Source organism: Primulina tabacum, chromosome 3 (assembly GCF_025594145.1).
Source record: "Primulina tabacum isolate GXHZ01 chromosome 3, ASM2559414v2, whole genome shotgun sequence".
NCBI classification, from domain to species: Eukaryota; Viridiplantae; Streptophyta; class Magnoliopsida; order Lamiales; family Gesneriaceae; genus Primulina; species Primulina tabacum.
In genome coordinates this window covers 20,227,236-20,246,017 of record NC_134552.1, presented here as the reverse complement: position 1 = coordinate 20,246,017, position 18,782 = coordinate 20,227,236, and the positions used below count along the sequence as shown (strand labels likewise).

Here is an 18,782-nt window from a genome sequence, read left to right as displayed (position 1 = left end):
AAAGTGTGGAAAAACATATACAAAAGTGTGTGAAGAAGAAGGGCACGCTCAACTCATATATGCTTACAGAAGAAATCAACCCAGATTTAAGGGAACACTTAAAAAGTGTTATCAGCATAGATTAGAAGCACAATTCCCTCAGTGTGTTACAACACGAAATCAGTGTGTGAGAACCCTTTCGTGTTGTATTCATATATCAGTTCTTACACACGCACACACAATCACTCACATATACAGAAAAAGAGCGTATAGATAAGTTGAGTGAGTCTTGCACAAAGACAATAAACTTGTGTATGTAGTCTTTAACACATAGACGTTAAACAAGTGTTGGCTGAAAGGTGCTGCCTTCAGTCTAGACTAGGAGTTCAATTAGGCAGTATGGTAAGCCTTAAGCTGAGTGGGTTTGTACAAGGCATTGTATAAATCAAATTTTTCTAGCGGATCCTAACCGAGATGGTAGAATGGGTGACGTAGGAACATTTGAAGTCTCCGAACATCCATAAACATATCTTGTGTACTTAACTGTTTAACTTTTGTTTTCAAACTGATTTGATCAGTTCGAGCAGTTATCAGTTTAGTTCTCACCATAACTGTACTGATACATACAAGAACCGATCCCCCTCATTTTAGTTATTCAGTTCACACCATGTAAAAGGCTTTCGAATTAATTAGCTCTCTTAACAAATGATTATTTCGAGTATTTTTCGTTTTGTTTAAAACCAAACTCGATCTAATTCATCGGTGTTAACATTCTTAGAACACGAGCTTTTGAAGCTCATGGAGAATATTGTGTTTGAAGCATCTTCGCAGGTGTCAAAACCGATCCTTCAATTTCCAAGAGCTTCGTTAAAAACCAACTCCATGAAGCTATGGATTCTACATCAACAACATCCCAAGCCAAAAGATATTGATGAAAATCTCCATCTTGTGCTAAAGCCACAAGTAAAGTACCATCGTACTATCCTTTCAACTATGTACCATCAACAGATATGACTTTTCTCATGCATCTATATCCTCTTGCATATACGTCATATGCTAAAAACAAATACTTGAATCTATTATGCTCATCTACTCCTAAATTTATTATACTACTGAATTCATTCTCTTGACCATTTTTAAATATGAAGGTAGAAGAGCAAAACTTCTTTCATGATTACCTCTGAAGATATCATGAGCAAGTTGTTTGCATTTCAAGGCTTTGTAATAGGTAATATCAACCCCTTTATTCCGCAACATTGTCATAATAGATTGTGGTTGAGGTGTTTTTTTTTGTCCCTGAAAGTTCTCTACCAACATATCACAAACGACAGATGAGCTTGCTTGTCGATGCCTTTTACGCATTCCTGTAAAGTCACCATTGTGTGTGTTGCAGTATGTACGAATCACAAAATCTGTTGAGTCCTCATGTTTTGAAGTCCAAATTCTTCAGCTGCAATCTTTAGTCACACAAAGAACCAAGTAGATATTTCGAGAAGATTTGACACTTTCAAACTCAAAAGACGAGTTCATAGAAATTTTGGATAGCACTTTCTTCACTTCGGTCTTGCTTGAAAATCTTTGACCAATAAATAAGTTGGAACCATCGGTAAATGAATATGTATTATTGTTAGCTTGAACATGAGTCTCAGTATCATGAGCTACACTGATGTGGTGGATGTTGACATCATTATCATCCACATGCACTGCATCTATATCCTCCACATCATTTTCTGTGCTTCTCACATTATTCTCTTCCGTATTTTCAGTTGAAGTATTTGTATTTTCTAATACATCATTATTGGTACAATGGTCATTTGAGACAAAAGTTCTATCAAAATAGTGATCATACAGATTTGTTTCATCATCAACACACTCATAATCCAAATGAGTCACATTTAAATCCACTGACATGATATTTTCACTTTCAACAATATCAAGAGAAACAATATTGAGTTCAAATTCGACATGAAGTAAAGGTCTTTATTTTGCAAATCTAAAATATAAGTATGCTTTCAAATCATTATCATCCTCAATATAAATTGGACGAATATTGCAATGTTTCACATTAGGAAAAAAACTTAATTTCAATTTTTCTGTGCCAACTAGATTCATAATTCTGTATATCTCACTTTCTATATATTCCATAGAACAAATATCAGAATCCAAAGGAATCGTTGCCCACTTACCACTCGACCATGAATGCCATTTAAATATATTAACTTCTTTAATTTCCCATTCCTCGTTGTACTCAAAGAGAATAACGGTTGGCATAATCAACAAAACATAGATAAGAATATTATATTATAGACAAGATTATTTATTTTAAAGAATATTCTACGTGAAAGAGATGATTTCCTAGGCGCAATCTCAAGCGCCTAGGCGCTACCTATACAATGCCACAGCTCTAAGATGCGAAGCTTAAGTGCCTAGGCGCTACCTATATAGCGTCACAGCGCTAAGATCACAATATGCTACACTCTACCTGTAACGCCCCAGATTTGACGACTGTTCTCACTGTATCAAGACGAGTCTTTCCAGCGTTGCTTATATCCTCATCCTCACTCGCACGCACCCTGGGAAACTTCCCAGGAGGTCACCCATCCCAAAATTGCCCCAAGTCGAGCACGCTTAACTTTGGAGTTTTTATGTGATGAGCTACCGAAAAGAAGATGCACCTTCATGATATGAATAGTACAAATCAAATCTTTTAAGCCCTCTTCAACTGTACATTCCATTACATTGAACAGTCTCGGAATCCCTCTCATTCCGGTGTGGGATCGGTTCATTCATGTTCCCTCCACCTAGAAGCCTGCCAGGAGCCGCTCATTGTCCGTGCAATCTCATGGCACCGGCGATCACCCCCCGCCCTCTTCGGCCCCGGGCCTCAACATGCCCACCAGCTTCCGCTTGGTTCATCCCCGAACCACACCGTACTAAGAGAGGTCGGCTCTGATACAAACTGTAACGCCCCAGATTTGACGACTGTCCTCACTGTATCAAGATGAGTGTTTCCAGCGTGCTTATGTCCTCATTCACACGCACCCTGGGAAACTTCCCAGTAGGTCACCCATCCCAAAATTTCCCCAAGTCAAACACGCTTAATTTTGGAGTTCTTATATGATGAGCTACCGAAAAGAAGATGCACCTTCGTGATATGAGTAGTACAAATCAAATCTTTTAAGCCATCTTCAACTGTATAGTCCATTACATTGAACAGTCTCGGAATCCCTCTCATTCCGGTGTGGGATCGGTTCATTCATGTTCCCTCCACCTAGAAACCTGCCAGGAGCCGCTCATTGTCTGTGCAATCTCATGGCACCGACGATCACCCCCCGCCCTCTTCGGCCCCGGGCCTCACACGACCCATGAATTGCAACACATATACATCACTCGACCCATGAATTGCAAGCTCAACTAACACATTTGCAACCTCAACCAACACATCACTTACGACCCAGACGCAGCACACACGACCATGCTTGACCCACACATATTAGCACACTCGACCCCACACCAGCACACTCCATCAAACCTCAACCAACACATCACTCGACCCACACACGAGGTGTGAAGAGCTCGACCCACTTTTCACACCTGGGTCGAGGTGTGAAGAGCTCGGCCCGTGCTCTTCACACCTCGACCCACCTGTGGGTCGAGGTTGGTCGAGGGGTGATGGGGAAACACATATGCTCGACCCATACACGACCCACACGTGCTCGACCAACACACGACCCAGACCAAGACCCAGCACACACGACCATGCTCGACCCACACATATTTGCACACTCGACCCCACACCAGAACACTTCATCTACCTGCTCGACCCACACACTTAGCACTGTCACGCCCCAAAACTCAGGGTTGACATCGACGTTGTTTAACAATCACACAACCAAAACAACCAGCCTTGTAGCACAGTATAAACCAAAACCAGTTTATATCATAATTTCAAATAGAAATAACATTATCTTTACAACTCAATAACCGAAAAAACAACATAATCAAATGCGGAAACGTTACAACAGAATAATAACAATAATCTTAACTTAAACTAAATCCTTAAATCTCGAATTTGACCAGCCCCAAAACTGGTCCGATTCATCTTCCTCGAGTTCTTCCTCGGGTTTATCTAGGAAAGGGTTATAAGGGGGTGAGTATTTTTGGAAATACTCAGCAAGTGGGGACCGTTCGAGCACAATATAACAACATGCATAATTTCGAAAATCACATGACTTTCATAACACATGCATAACATCGACCAGACGCTGAGATTCATCTACTTTCAATGATTTAGTGATATCAGTCCCTAATTTTTACTCTTCAAAAGGAAGAGAGACCATATAGCGGTTACATCTCCACCGCGTAAGGGTCATATCATGGTTGGGATTCACTCCCATATCAAGTTGAATTCTCACAGTGTCCAAAATCATATGACAACCAACACAAGAATAGAGTAGAATAAGAACGTGTACTCGATCGCATTTTAGAAAAAACGAAATAAATATGCATAAACGAAAGTGTAACTTTAAAACAAGCCCACTTACCGTATTTTTTAATGCTAAAACTTAGGTGCACGGCTTCGTGGATTGGATCGCTTCCTGCTCCTCGTTCGGGCAGTACTTAGGCTCGATTTCTAGCCTCTCTTTGGATGATTTTTTAGCAGAGTTTTGGCTAGGGAATGCTGCTGGAATTCGAAGCTTTGCAGCAAGGGGTTTTCGAATTTTTGGTGTGAGGAATGCTAGGAGTAGTGGACTATTTATAGAGGAAGGGAAGGGAGCTAAATAGGGTAGTCCAATCATACCTAAAATTGTATCAAATCTCACAATATTTGACTCCAACCCTACCCTTCCATGGCGGATTATTCTCTACTAATTTAAGTTCCTGATTTCCTAATCAAACCCTTGATTTGCTCGAAAATATGGTGCAATGATTTCTTCCATTCTTCTAGCTCAAGTTGCATACATTCAATATTCAAGTACACAATATTTAGGCAAAATTGTAGTGGAATTTCGAATTTTTCAAGGTCCATGTATTCATTCTTCTAAACCTTGTAATATCTCCCAAATCTTGTAATATCTCCTACCTAAATTTCGAAAATATGCTTGTACATGTGCATGTATTATTATCTTGACAATAAGAATTTCTCATAAAAATATTCTTCCAATATATCTTATTCTAATACAATAATCAAAATCCTATGCTCATAATTCCTTACAAATGTTTGATTAAAAGGTGTGAAAATCCGGTTCTTACAAGCACACTCAACCCACACTATGTTGCTTGATTGTATATACTTACACTAACTCCACCCAAAAAAATTGTAACATAAAACAAGCAGAACTAAACTGAAACAAATCTAGTTATTACAACATAGCATTACGAATATATACTTGCTTCTTTTACGTACAAATCTTCAAATTTTCAAATGATTTTTGATTATTTTGTTGTGAAGAACACAAAAATAACTCAATGAAACCCTGAAATCAGAGACGATATCAATTAAAAAATATTTTTTAAAAAGTAAAATCTAACTAATTAATTAATATGCTAATCAATGATTTCACCTAACTAAGAGGGAGTCAACTCCCTTTCCTCGATTTAAAAAAGTCAAAATCTCTTTTATTTAATTAAATTTTAAATTAATCATATATTTTTTATTGACCCGATTTCAGAAGCATGGAATATTTTTATTATTTTTAAATAAAATTTACTAACAAAAAATAAAATTTATACATTTTCGAAATTTCCTGACGGGCAAATTGCCCACTTTTGACATATGGGAAAATGCACAATTGTTAAATTATTTTTCCTTATTAAAAATTTACTTCTGTTTATAATTATTTTCAAAACAAAATTAAGTTCTGCATATACTTTTTAAAGACCATATATCTTGTTATGCCCAAATTGTCGTCTCAAAAAACATTAGGGCCGATTTGGTTAAAAGCCCATTAAGTTAGAATATTCGGCAGTTTGAGAAGTTGGACCTTTGTACACGTTGAGGAAGTTGAATCAAAATTCACGACCAGTGATAGTGGAAGATGGGTCAAACAACTTGGAGGAATACGAATAAAAGCAAGCAGAATCATTAGAAAGACGACACATAACTCATCATAAAAAATTTTTAATACAAAATTATCTGCAGATTTCATCCAATTTTAATTTATTTTAATTCGTTTATTTTCATTTTTCATTAGTTTAATTTTATTTAGTTTTAGTATATTCCTTCAAAATTTTCAATTCTAGTTATAAAAATGCTTATTTCAATTCATGATGACAAAATTACATTTTTGTTGATGATGAATTTTTCTTCAATTTCTTATGTTAAGTTCTAAGTTTTTTGGCTTACATAGTGAATTAGAACTAACTGACTATTCGGGATTCAAATCGCTTGGTTTTAGAAGTTGAATTTTACATAGTTGGCACAATTTTTTGTTTGGCTTGCCCGCACAATTTTTCTGCACAAACAGGTTGGCACTCACGTTGGGACCATGCCGTCAAGGAAGCGAGAAAACACTGAGAAGGACGAAAAGATGCTGCAAAATCAATATGTTTATGAAAAATTGGAAAAGAATTCACGCAGTTGACATTTGGAATGAATGACATGATTTATGACTTTTTAGATTCTAATGATCTTTCACAAGATAATATGTGGATTTCTCAGGTAACTTCTGCCAAGAAAAGACTGAAAGAATTAGATGATGAATACTATTGAAGGAGTTCATTGTATCAACTAAATGCACGAATAAATTCTTGGGGATATGGTGAATATGCTAATCCTAAATCTTTCTGTTTATATGGTTGTGTTTCTAGAGATAAATGTGGATTCCTCGAGTATCTTTTATAGAGGAAATGAGACAAAATTTAGATGAAAGTTAAAACAAAAGGATGCATTTACATGAATGGGATGCATTGTTTGATACTGAGAAATACATGATTTATGAATTTTCAAATACATACAATTATGATTCATGAAAAGGAACACTGAGTTTCACATGAGGGGCTATCACAAGGCTCTAAAGAACAAGGAGGAGAAGTCCATCACATGTGGAGTAAAGGGATATAAACATATATCAAGATGAGCATTCCAACGAAATTACTAAAAGACTCTTGGTTCCTCGTATTTCCTCATACATAGATAATGAGAAAGATAAATTGGATTTTATGATATAAAATTTCATAAGACGTTTAGATGAGGCCATGAGTTGCTTAACATAAAGAGTGAGCCAAATAATGCGACCACAGTGAGTGGATTTGAAAAAACAACATAATTCTGGCCAAGGCAAATATGAATAGAATTGCGAGGAAGACTAGAATAGTGAGCACAAACAAAATTTTGACGTAGAAAATCATCAGGAAATTATCATCATCACTATTTCGATGCATTTTTAGGATGCACAAATGCTGAAGAGGATATCCAAAATCCAGATAGTGAACATATGAAAGAATATTTTACTCAGAAAAATGGTCCAATAAATAAGGATGAAGATTTTAAGTTTCTAAGACTTTACTAAATGATGTGGATAGCTTGAGGCAAAATAAGAAAAAACTATATGTTGTTTAATATGGAAAAGAAGAAAAACTGCAACAGAGACAAATAATGGGAATATGAATATAAAAAAATGATGAAATTTATTGGATTCTCGACATTTGAGTTTAAAAAAATCTCATGTTCAAAGTGAGAGAAGAACAATTCCCTCAAGAAATCCACAAAAAAGTGTTGGGTGTTTATAGATAAAAAAATTTAGGTGAAGGATAAGTACAGAGGAAATTCAAGTAGAGGGGATCATTTTATGAAAAGAGGAATGCAGTATATGGCAAAGGGAAATTGATATACGATGTGGGATTCTTGGCCTCCAAGATAAGGAAAAAAACAATACATCAAACCATCGTTCTTAAAAGGTTAGAGGAATCAGATTATATCCACGATATAAGTTGGGGATCAGAAGCATTCTCAAGTCAGTACTCAATAGACTAACAATCTTCGTACTCAAATGATCATTTCAAATAGCATGAAATTCGTACTTCTTCATAATAAATGAAACAGAAGAGTGACTTTTGGTATAACACCATAAATTTCCAATATCATTCAATAAAATTCAAAGAAGAAGATTGTTGCTGCCGAAGGCCGAAAAAAATGAGGAAGGAAAGTGCAAAATTGGAGGAAGTTAGACCGATCATGATAAAAATAAAAATTATTGAGCAAAATAATGAGGATGATGAACTAATACTTGAGAAAAAGTTCATGAAATGAGAAGAATAAGTTTTTGGGTTGGATAGATCGACATACTAATAGAAGATTTTTAACTACAAAGTAAGGTAACTCGAGATATAATGGAGAATCCTTGGCATGAGGGCCGATAAATTAACATTATCCTTGAGGATCTTCCTATTTAAGGCAAAAATACGGTTCTCGTCTTAGGGATGATCACTAACCATGAGTGTAACTTCCTATGGAATAAATAAATCTTACAAATGGTCGAGAAAAAGTTCAAGGATCATTGAGTTAAAAAAATTCTTAACAACCAACTATCCAACTTGGTGGATGAAGTTTAAGTGTAAAGAGACTTGTGAATCCTAAGGTAATTACTATTTGATATTGCTTTATACATGAAACTTGATTAATATCACAAAAAATAGTCACGAGAATATTTTTGATTGGTAGAGAAAAAAATGTTGCTATACATGATTATTTAGTCACTTTCATGCGTAGATGATATGGTGGCCAAATTATGGCTTTAAATCATTTGGTTTTATGTGTTTAATCCTTTAATTTATTGCATTTGATTGAGGTGGTGATGGATAGATGCAATATAGCGTTTGAAATGTGGTTTGCACATCATAAATTGCTATTGCTTACTATATCAACTTGAAGATATCATCCGGATTTTGTTGTGGTTAAAATGTGGGGATGCAAGAGACTGATGGTTCATGAGGTTTGAATTTTTGAATGTAGAAGATGTGAGATGTTTTTTCTTTGGTCAATATTGTATGAAGTAGCCACTTTTTTGTTAATGAAAGTTTTTGTTTTATTTTTTTTAATTGAAATTGATGTTTATGAAGAAATTCTGCAAAATTCGGATTATGTGGAGAGTATGCTTGTAATTCATTCCCAACAAATTTTACTTTTAAATAATGATAAAGCATTTGTAAATAAATACGAATTTTTGCTCATGGGATTGTATGTCATTTCCCACAAATTTTAATTGCAAATAATGATAAAGCATTTGTAAATAAATAAAAAAATTTGCTCATGGGATTTTCTTTTGTTACCGCATCTTGGGGAGTGTATTTGTAGATTTGTTGGTTTTATTGGTCAAATTAGTGTTAAAATGATTGATACAAGCTGTGAACCATGTGTAAATATTATTAAATAACGATGTGTGAATGTTGTTTGTCAAGAATATTATGTGGTGTGTTTTCATAGAAAGTTGGGATTTTAACAGACAATTGGATCTTTCTTGCATAAAATTTTTTAAGAGTTTATCTTAAAACTTGTACATCTCATAACCTCAAACACATTAAAGTTAAGAATACAACAAACAACAAGTTCATCCCAAAATAAAAACAAGCCATTTGGAGTGAACTACTTCCAAGCCATGATATCAATATAGAGACAAAGAAAGCACAAATAATAATAAAAAATTATTAGAGCAATAGCAGACCTACGTGCCGCAATTTGATCACCATTTTTTAGAACAAAAAAAAGATCCATTATGTACATTTCATAGTCCAAATATATATAAGGTCCTAGTTGTGTTCTATGTGGTGTATGATATCTAGTTGCAAGTCAGGTGTCCATGTTGATGTTACAAGCATGTGGATGAATGCATGTGAAAAATTTAAGCCACATATATGCCATAGAAAAATGAGGAGGACAATAATTTACTTGTTCCCTGGAGTTCCGTGTTTGGAAGTGAGAGAGGTAGACTCTGTGGTGTTAATGTTGCAGGCTACAGCAAGAGAGGTGGCAACGCGACAACTTGCTAGTGGGTGGATGAATGAAGTAATGAATTTAAAAGAAGGCGAGAGTGAGGGAATACAAATACAATTCAAGGAGAATCTTGGAGCTTGAAGGGTTTGAAAGGAAAGTGTGATGAGGAGAACATGGAGATTAAGTTCTTCCTTCATCCATATTTGAGAACTGTACTTTGAGCCTCTGTGTAAATTGAAAAGAACTAGAGAAGTCAGCAGGTAAACAAGATTATATAAATAGTTAAATTAGCTCATTGACCAAATTGGCTAAGGCGTCATTTGTTATACCCTAATTTTGTCATCCCAAATAAAAATTAGGGCTCATTTGGTTAAAAGTCCATTAAGTTAGAAGATTTGGCGATTTGAGAAGTCGGAAATTTGCGCATGTTGAGGAAGTTGAGACACAATCCACGATCGGTTATCATGGAAGATGATCCAAACCACTCGGAGGAATTCGAACAAAACAAGCAGAATCATCAGAAAAGACGACACATAACTCATCATCTACAAAATAAAATATTCTCCGCAAATTTCATCAATTCTAATTCATTGTAATTCACTTATTTCCAATTTTCATTAGCTTAATTTCCTTAGTTTTAGCATTTTCCTTCAACTATTCCAATTCTAGTTGTAAAATGTTTATTCAAGTTCATGATGACAAAATTAAATTTGTTGTTATTCATAAATTTTTCTTCGATTTTCTTAAATTAATTTCCTAGTTTTGTGGCTTACCGATGGAGTTAGAACCAACGGTCGATTCGACATTCACATCGCTTTTTTAGAAGTCGGATTCTCACACACTTTGCATGATCTCGTGTCTGGGACTCCCGCTCAATTGTTTTGTGAAAACAATATGATTTTCTTAAAGAAATTGAAATTTTCACTATCTAAAGTTTTTAAAATGTATTGGGTTTTTGCTTCTACTTATATTTAAAATAATAAAAAAAGAAATTAAAATTTTTTTCACTAGTGTATCCAATTATTAAAACTAGGGTTGGGAAAAAATACCGAAAGTTCGGTATACCGTACATATCATATCAAAATATACTGCATATACCAATATTAAGGGTATACCAAAACTTTTAGTATGATATTATACCGTACCGAAATTTTCGATATCAATATGGTTTTTTTAAAAATTCGGTATTTCGGTATATACCAAAATATCGAAAAATTTTATAATAAAATTATTTGGGCTAGAATTTGATAGTGGGCTGAAACCAATAGTCAATTAGTGAAAGAACTCATCACTAGCCGATAAGAAAACCCACCGACTCTTGTTTCATCTTCATCGTCAGTTCATATCACGACAAGAAAACTCTAAGCCTCATTTTCAAAAAAAAAAAACCCTAAGCCTTACTTTTGAATCGAAGACAACGGAAAATCTACACAAAGAGACGAGAAATCGATGATTGTGAGAGGTAAATCCCTTTTTATTTTGATTCTTTCTTGATTTACTTGGATGGGAGATTCGACTTTGGAGATTTTATGTTTCGTCGAGAAATTTTGATTTTGGTTGTGGGAACCACGATATGTATCTTTGGGTTTTTGTCAAACAAAGTTGTCAAAACTCGAGGACTCTTTCTTTCTGTATGATTTGGGTTTTTGTCTGACGAAATTACCTGGTGATGTTTTCGAAGATGGAGTGATTCGGGAGGTTGACTCTATCCACATGGAAAAAATAAAGAAGACGAAAAGAACTGATTTCATTGAAATTGATACTTGTGCAAGTACATCGCATCGTAGTACAAATATACCATTGCATAATGTTCAAGGAGTTGGAATTAAAAAATTGATTCTGATTTGGAACAATAGATTTAGGGTTATTTAATTTCTTTTTAAAGGTATTTGAAAATTTCATAACTCGAGTCACTATGTAAGGATGTTATTTTACGTATCATACATATCTGAAAAATTGGCTGTGTTTTGCAATTATTTGTTAGAATAAAAGAGGAAATGATTGATTGGAAGGATTAGGAAAAGAGAAGTAGAGCTCTATTGACTACATCATAAAATTTAATCAGTTTCAATAAAAGTATAATGAGGTAGAGCTCTATTGAGTGCATCATAAAATTTAATCAACCTCCATATTGACCACATCATAAAATTTAATCAAGCTCCATCTGAGCGCATGTCTCAGGCCTCTTCACTTGTTTGTTTCTAATTTATCCAGTAAAGAGTTTATTTCTTTCATGATGGAGTTTAATATGCCATCTCCAAGTCCATTCCAAACATCAAGCGCAACAGAATCTGAAACACAAGAGTCTACAGCTCGAAAACGATTAAGAAAATCTTTGAAAGCAAAGCCTCATATAGCTCCTAAGCAGTCCAGGAGTATATTTTGGGAGCATTGTGAAAATAGTACAAGAAAGTTGGCTAATGAGAGCATACAACAAATAGGGATATGCAAATATGCAAATATTGCAAAGTTGAGATCCCAACAGTTTATGGGAGTACTAGTAGGTTAAAAAACCACTTAGTAAAAAGCATAGTTGTCAAAAGCGCGAGGCGCAAAAAAGCGCTCAAGTGTCTTGGGGCTTCAAGCGCAAAGCGCAAAGCGAAGCGCACGCTTTACGGAAAAAAGCGCAACAAACAAATTATTATCCAAAAATCAAAATAAAATAAAAAGTCTTTGAAAATGTGATAGATGAACTATCAAATGTCATTATAATCGTCATCTTCATCTTTCAAATCTACGTCACGCCACAATAAACAAAATATTATCAAAAAAATCAAACTAAAATAAAAAGTCTTTCAAAATGTGATAGAAGAAATATCAAATGTCATTTTAATTGTCGTCTTCATCTTCCAAATCTACGTCATCAGCCCCATCACTTGATTTGTATCCATCGGTATCTTCTTCTTCTTCAGTTTCATCATCAATGTTGATCTCTTCTTCATCCACTTCATCCACAAGACTAGTTCGAGCTGAAGATTGCTTTCTTTTTGCTGAAGTGGATGATGACGCTCCTTTTGAAGTAGATGCATTTCGAGATCGAAAGTCATATGCACTTTCACCAACCCCAACCGCTTGTGCTACATCACTCCAACGCAAATCATCATCTTCAAAGACCAAATCATTTTCATCATTCTCTTCATCACTATCATCCAACTTTCCCAACAACCATTCGTTACTATCATCTATTTCTGACAAAGAAATAGGATCAATCTTATCTCGCATGACATATCTTCGCCTCAACGCTCTGTTGTATTTGATATATACCAAATCATTCAATCGTTGTTGAGACAACCTATTTCTTTTTTTAGAATGTATCTGTCAAACAATTAGAAAGTAATAAGTTAGGTTCATACTTCATACTTCATAATATAAAATTTAATATGTAAAAAAAACTTCTAACTTACATGTTCAAATACACTCCAATTACGTTCACAACCTGATGAAGAGCATGTGAGGTGCAAAATCTTCATTGCAAATGTTTTCAATTCAGGTGTTGATGCACCATAAGAAGACCACCAATAAGCTTGAAAGTTGAAACACAAAAAAATATAAGATTAAATTTCTTATCATTCAAAGATACTATAAGTAATGTTTGAGAAATAAATTCATATTGCACTAAATATTATTTACCTGGTGATTTTGAAGCTCTTTGTCTAATAGCCATGGGTAAACCAAAAAGTCCTTCTGCTTTTTTGTATTTATCCAATTGATTTGTAATCTTATCTTGTAAATCTTCACCTCGCACTAATCTAGCTATGCATTTGTACAGACCCTCCAACACTTCTTCATCATTTTCTATGTCACGATTTGAGTAAAAAAAAACTCAGGATTTAAGAAATATCCAGCCGCATGCAAAGGATGATGGAGTTGAACGTTCCATCTCTTGTCGATGATCTCAAAAATACCACGATATTTCTCTTCATTATTATTAAATGATGCAGCGATAGCTTCTTTGGCTCTGTCCATTGCCTCATAGATGTAACCCATTGGAGACCTTTTTTCACCGTCTACTAGCCGCAATACTTTCAGCAATGGGCCGCCAACTTTTAATGCAAAAACTGTAGTTTTCCAAAAAGAAGGCATCAATATCACTTCTGCAACACGTTTTCCAGCTGCCTCTCTAGAATATCGACTTTTTGACCACTTTTCAGATGTAAACATCTTTCTCAGATTTGCTTGTTGAACTTGAAACCGCTTTAAAGTCAAAAAAGCGGTTGCGAAATGAGTCTTTGCAGTTCTTACCATGTCTCTCTGTCCAATAAACTCCCTCATCATGCTCAACAATTGTGGTCTATTGTAAATATAACCGTTCACCATCAATGCCCGTTCATGCAATTTTTTGAGGTTAGGAATTTTGAATATTTCCTCAAGCATCAAATCTAAGCAATGAGCTGCACATGGAGTCCAATACAAGTGTGGAAAATTGTTTTCCAAAAGACGACCTGAAAAAATGAAGTAAATTTACTTTAAAAATTGAAAAATCAGAATTTTTAATTCAATTTGCAATTTAAAATATTACCTGCTCTAACATTGCAGCTGGCATTATCTGTTACAACCTGAACCACATTCTGCTCTCCAATTCGATTTACAAATTTAGAAAGTAACTCATACATCTTATCAGCAGTGTGAGAATAACTTGAAGCATCCATTGATTCAACAAATATGCTTCCTTTAGGACCATTTACCAAAAAAATTATAAGAGTTCTACTTTTTTTATCCGTCCACCCATCTGCCATGATTGTACAACCATACCTAGCATGATCCTCTTCGTGGGATTTGAGAAGCAGGTTCGTATTTGCCAACTCCTTCTTCAAATACTTAACTCTTACTTCATGATATGATGGAGGTTTCATTCCCACTCCAAAAACCCCAATAGCATCAATACAGGGTTGCAAAGAATCATATTTAACAGCATTAAAAGGAATTCCGGCATCATACATCCACGTAGCAAATTTCTGAACTGCATCTTCTCTTAATTTCTTCTTATTTTCATCATATTGGCCTTTATTTTTCGCACGTCTCTGTCTGACAATTTCTTCTACATCTTTCGAAAAATAAAGATCAATAGGCCCTGCTTGTTTACACCTTTTACCCTGCACCGTAGGGCCGGACATTGGTCGTTTCCCTTTCATTTTAGTTTGAACATCATCCTCATCCTCGTCTTCTTCTAAATCAACAATATCATCTAAATGAGGAATATCATCCATTTGATTCTTCAAAACACTCTTTTTTTGCATGAAATTTTTAATTTCTTCTTTAATATGCTCCGGACACTTCGGACAAGCTTTCACATTTCTATTGCCCCCAATTAAATGCAGCTTGTGCCGATAAATCCCACCATTTATTATTTTACCACAAAAAGAACAACATACAATATTTGGATTTTTAGGATCCGGAAGTGTGGCATAATTCCAAGCAATGTCCTTTCGATTTGATGGAATTGGTGTGTTTGACATGTTTAAATTCTGAAATATAAAAAACAATTCATCTATTATATTATTAAAAATAAAAAACACAATTTGTAATTTTAAACAAAAAGTTCCTAAAATTAGGGTTTAGTGGTTTACCAATTGGGTAGCAAACGAGAAGCGGCGGCGGCGGCAGGGTCGGCGGCGGCGGCAGGGTCGGCGGCGGCGGAGGAGCAGTGGCGACAAGGTAGAGGCAAAGAAGATTCACGAACAAATGCAAAGGCAGTGGACTTGAGCAGAGGCAGAAGCACTAATCGATAGAGATTTTAATATACATGGGCTAGGCTTTCATTTGGAGCTGGACTTGGGCTTGGACAGAATTAAAAAAACACATATGGGCTGAAGCGCCTAGCGATATCGCTCAGAAATCCAGGCGAAGCGCACTAAAGCGTGGGCTTCATCAACCTGCTGCGCTTCGGGACAATCCGAAGCGCAAGCAGGCCGCCTCGCCTCGCCTCGCGCTTAAGCAAGCGAGGCGAGCGCTTTTCACAACTATGGTAAAAAGGTGTAAGTCGGGTCCTCTCTACGAATCGAGTACAGATGAAAAAAGTCAAACTATATTGACGAATGAGACTATGGGGCAAGGAAGTGCCTTGGTTCCTCAAGCTTATAATCAGAAAATATGTGAGCTGAAATTGGCAAGGTATGTGATTGTTGATGAAGTGTCTTTTAGGGCTGTCGAACGGAATGAGTTTGTAGAATGATTGCATGAATTACAACCGAGATTCAAAATTTCTGATCGAAATAAAGTTGCAAGTATAGTTTATGATCTATACTTAGTTGAGAAAGCTAAGATACAAAGCGCGATCAGAGACCAAAGGGTAAGTGTCACAATCGATACTTGGACATCCATTCAAAACATAAATTACGTTGTAGTGACAGCTCATTTTTTGGATTGTGATTGGAAGCTACATAAAAGAATAATTAACTTCACAACAATCACTAGTCATGCCGGGGAAGAAATTGGCAAGATGGTTGAGATTTGTCTGAGAAGGTGGGAGATAGAAAAAGTCTTTTCAGTCATAATCGACAATTCTTCCTCTTATAACACTGCAATTGATTACTTGAAAAGAAGAACGAAAAGTTAATACTCATTGTTGTTTGAAGGAAATACTTGCATTTGAGGTGTGCGTGCCATATACTTAACTTAATTGTTAAGGTTAGCTTGAAAGAGCTTAATGCTTCAATTAAAGCTATAAGAAATGCAATTGTTTTTATTCATTATTCACCATCAAGGTTGCATAAATTAGGGAGTTTTCAGTGCTAGACAAGTTTGCTAGTACGTCCACTGTCCCTATGAATGTCAAAACAAAGTGGAATGCAACTTATTAAATGCTTGAAGTTGCATTATAAGTATATAAGGGTGTTCGAGAAGATGACCAAAGAATGGTTCTCTTTTATGAATTAATTTTGTGAAAAAGATGAAAAGGGTAAAGAAAGAGTAGGGCTTCTAATTACTGATGATTGGAGAATGCAAAAGCTTTCATCCACTTTTCTGGAAAAAAAAAATTATGATGCCACTTTAGAGCTAAGTGCATCTAAAAATCCTACTTCTCAATTGATTTATCAATCTATGATTGTACAAAAAGTTGAGACTGAGAGAAAGAAAAGTAATGATTCATATCAAACTCTTAAAAAAGTAGCATGTACGATTAAGTTAAATTTTGACAAGTATTGGTGGAATTTGGATGTTTTGAACCCTTTGATATTTATTGAAAATGTTTTGGATCCGAGGAACAAACTTCAAAGTATCAAAGTCAGCATAAAAAAAACTGGGAGGCACTCCTACAAAGAGCCAAGAGTTCGTTGATAAGGTCAAACAAAACTTGGTAGATTTGTAAATTGATTTCAAGGGAATACATGATGTATTGAATGTTGAGAATCAAAGTATGCAAATAGAGTGTGATGCTGCAGATGGTGATATTAATGGTGGTGGTGGTGGTGGTGGTGGTATTTGTGATTAATTGTTTGTTGATGTGGAAGCACAGAATGAAAAAGAACACTTAAAGAGATATCTAATGAAGTGGATAGGTACCTAGCCGATGAGATTGAAAACGATCTAATCAATATTTTGAGTGGTGGAGAGAAAGTGAAACTAGATACCTCATCCTTTCACTTATTGCCAAAGATATTTTTGCAATTCCATGCTCAACCGTTGCTAGTGTGTCTGTTTTTAGCTTGGGAAAAAGAGTCGTGGATCTTCTTAGGAGCAGTTTGAGTCCTAAAAAAGTAGAGGCATCGGTGTGCACCAGTGATTGGCTAAGAGCGGAGGAGTTTAGTTTTTGAAAAGATCCAACGGATGATGATCTTGAATTATATAAGGAAATTGAAGAAATTGAAAAAAATGAGAGCTTTTCTATTTAATTAAGTTTGAAGTCTATTATTTGTCATTATTAATCTAACATGAATTATAATGTTTCTGTTTACAGCTGCAAATGCCACTCAAGACTATGCTAATATTTCATTTTCTACCTCCACTTTGGTCTAACTTTAAGAGTAAGACTATTTACAAGTAAATTTAGTTTTTAATTTTTGCAAGTCTTTTGAGATGTTGGAATTTCAACAAAAATGTTGTATTGAGACACAAATTTTATTTTATTTTTTAGATTTTGGACTTCTGTTTGAAAACGATAGATTTATGTTGGCTTTAATTTAGATATAACTACTTTAGTTGAATGTATTATGGTCCAGAAAAAATAATTTTTTTTAGTTGAATAATGTTGGTACTGACATTGATCATCCTATACAAATTTCAGTGGAATAATCTATCATTTCAAATTTCAGTTATCCAATTTCCTTGGCACCAACTTTTTTGTAAATTTCTTTTACTAAATAGTCCTTACGACGCTTCAGCGTAGCATATGACGCACGAGAAAAAAATCTTTGGAGTTGATGCATATTTTCCTTTGGCTATATGTAGAAATGGAGATCAAAAGAAACTAAATTTAACTATTGTATTTTCTTCTGTTATTTATAGGAATCTTGTCAAGAAGTCCAAGCTATAATCAATTTCTTGAAACCTCATTTACTTCTCATTTGAAAGTAGTAATTCTTGTTTGATGGATTGATACATCACATGATTGTACTCCTTTATTTTGTTTTAGTAGATTTTATTGATTGGTTGTTTTTGTTTTTATGTTTTTTCCTAAACGTGGTAAAAGACTGCTTTGTTAACACATGTTGAATGTTGACGACTTTCTTTCAAATGTATTGGACTGGAATGATCCAAACATGCTAAAAATTTATCACTTCTTCACATTTGCATAAGATTGGTCCAACTAACTTCAGTATTTTCCAATTAGTTGGAAATAGAAATCAACAGTTTTTTAAATCATTTCTATAGGTATACCGAAATTTTAGCACGATATTGGTATCTGTTTTTTCGGTATCAAAATTTTCGGTAC

At 34.9% G+C, this 18,782-nt stretch overlaps 1 protein-coding gene and 1 long non-coding RNA gene across 2 annotated transcripts; one reads left to right on the top strand and one right to left on the bottom strand.

Annotated features, from left to right (window-relative positions):
• Positions 1-10,746: 10,746 nt before the first annotated feature.
• Positions 10,747-18,552, top strand: LOC142540978 (uncharacterized). Its single transcript, XR_012819197.1, has 3 exons — positions 10,747-11,372; positions 17,808-17,874; positions 18,356-18,552. It is a non-coding gene; the product is annotated as an uncharacterized LOC142540978 (long non-coding RNA).
• On the bottom strand, positions 12,857-15,873 carry LOC142540977 (uncharacterized). The gene is made up of 4 exons (XM_075647496.1): positions 14,430-15,873; positions 13,541-14,352; positions 13,315-13,433; positions 12,857-13,225 (listed from the first exon to the last, which is right to left on the bottom strand). The coding sequence occupies exons 1-2, from the start codon at positions 15,364-15,366 to the stop codon at positions 13,706-13,708; spliced, it is 1,584 nt and encodes a 527-aa protein (XP_075503611.1). The 5' UTR covers positions 15,367-15,873; the 3' UTR covers positions 12,857-13,225; positions 13,315-13,433; positions 13,541-13,705.
• Positions 18,553-18,782: the final 230 nt, after the last annotated feature.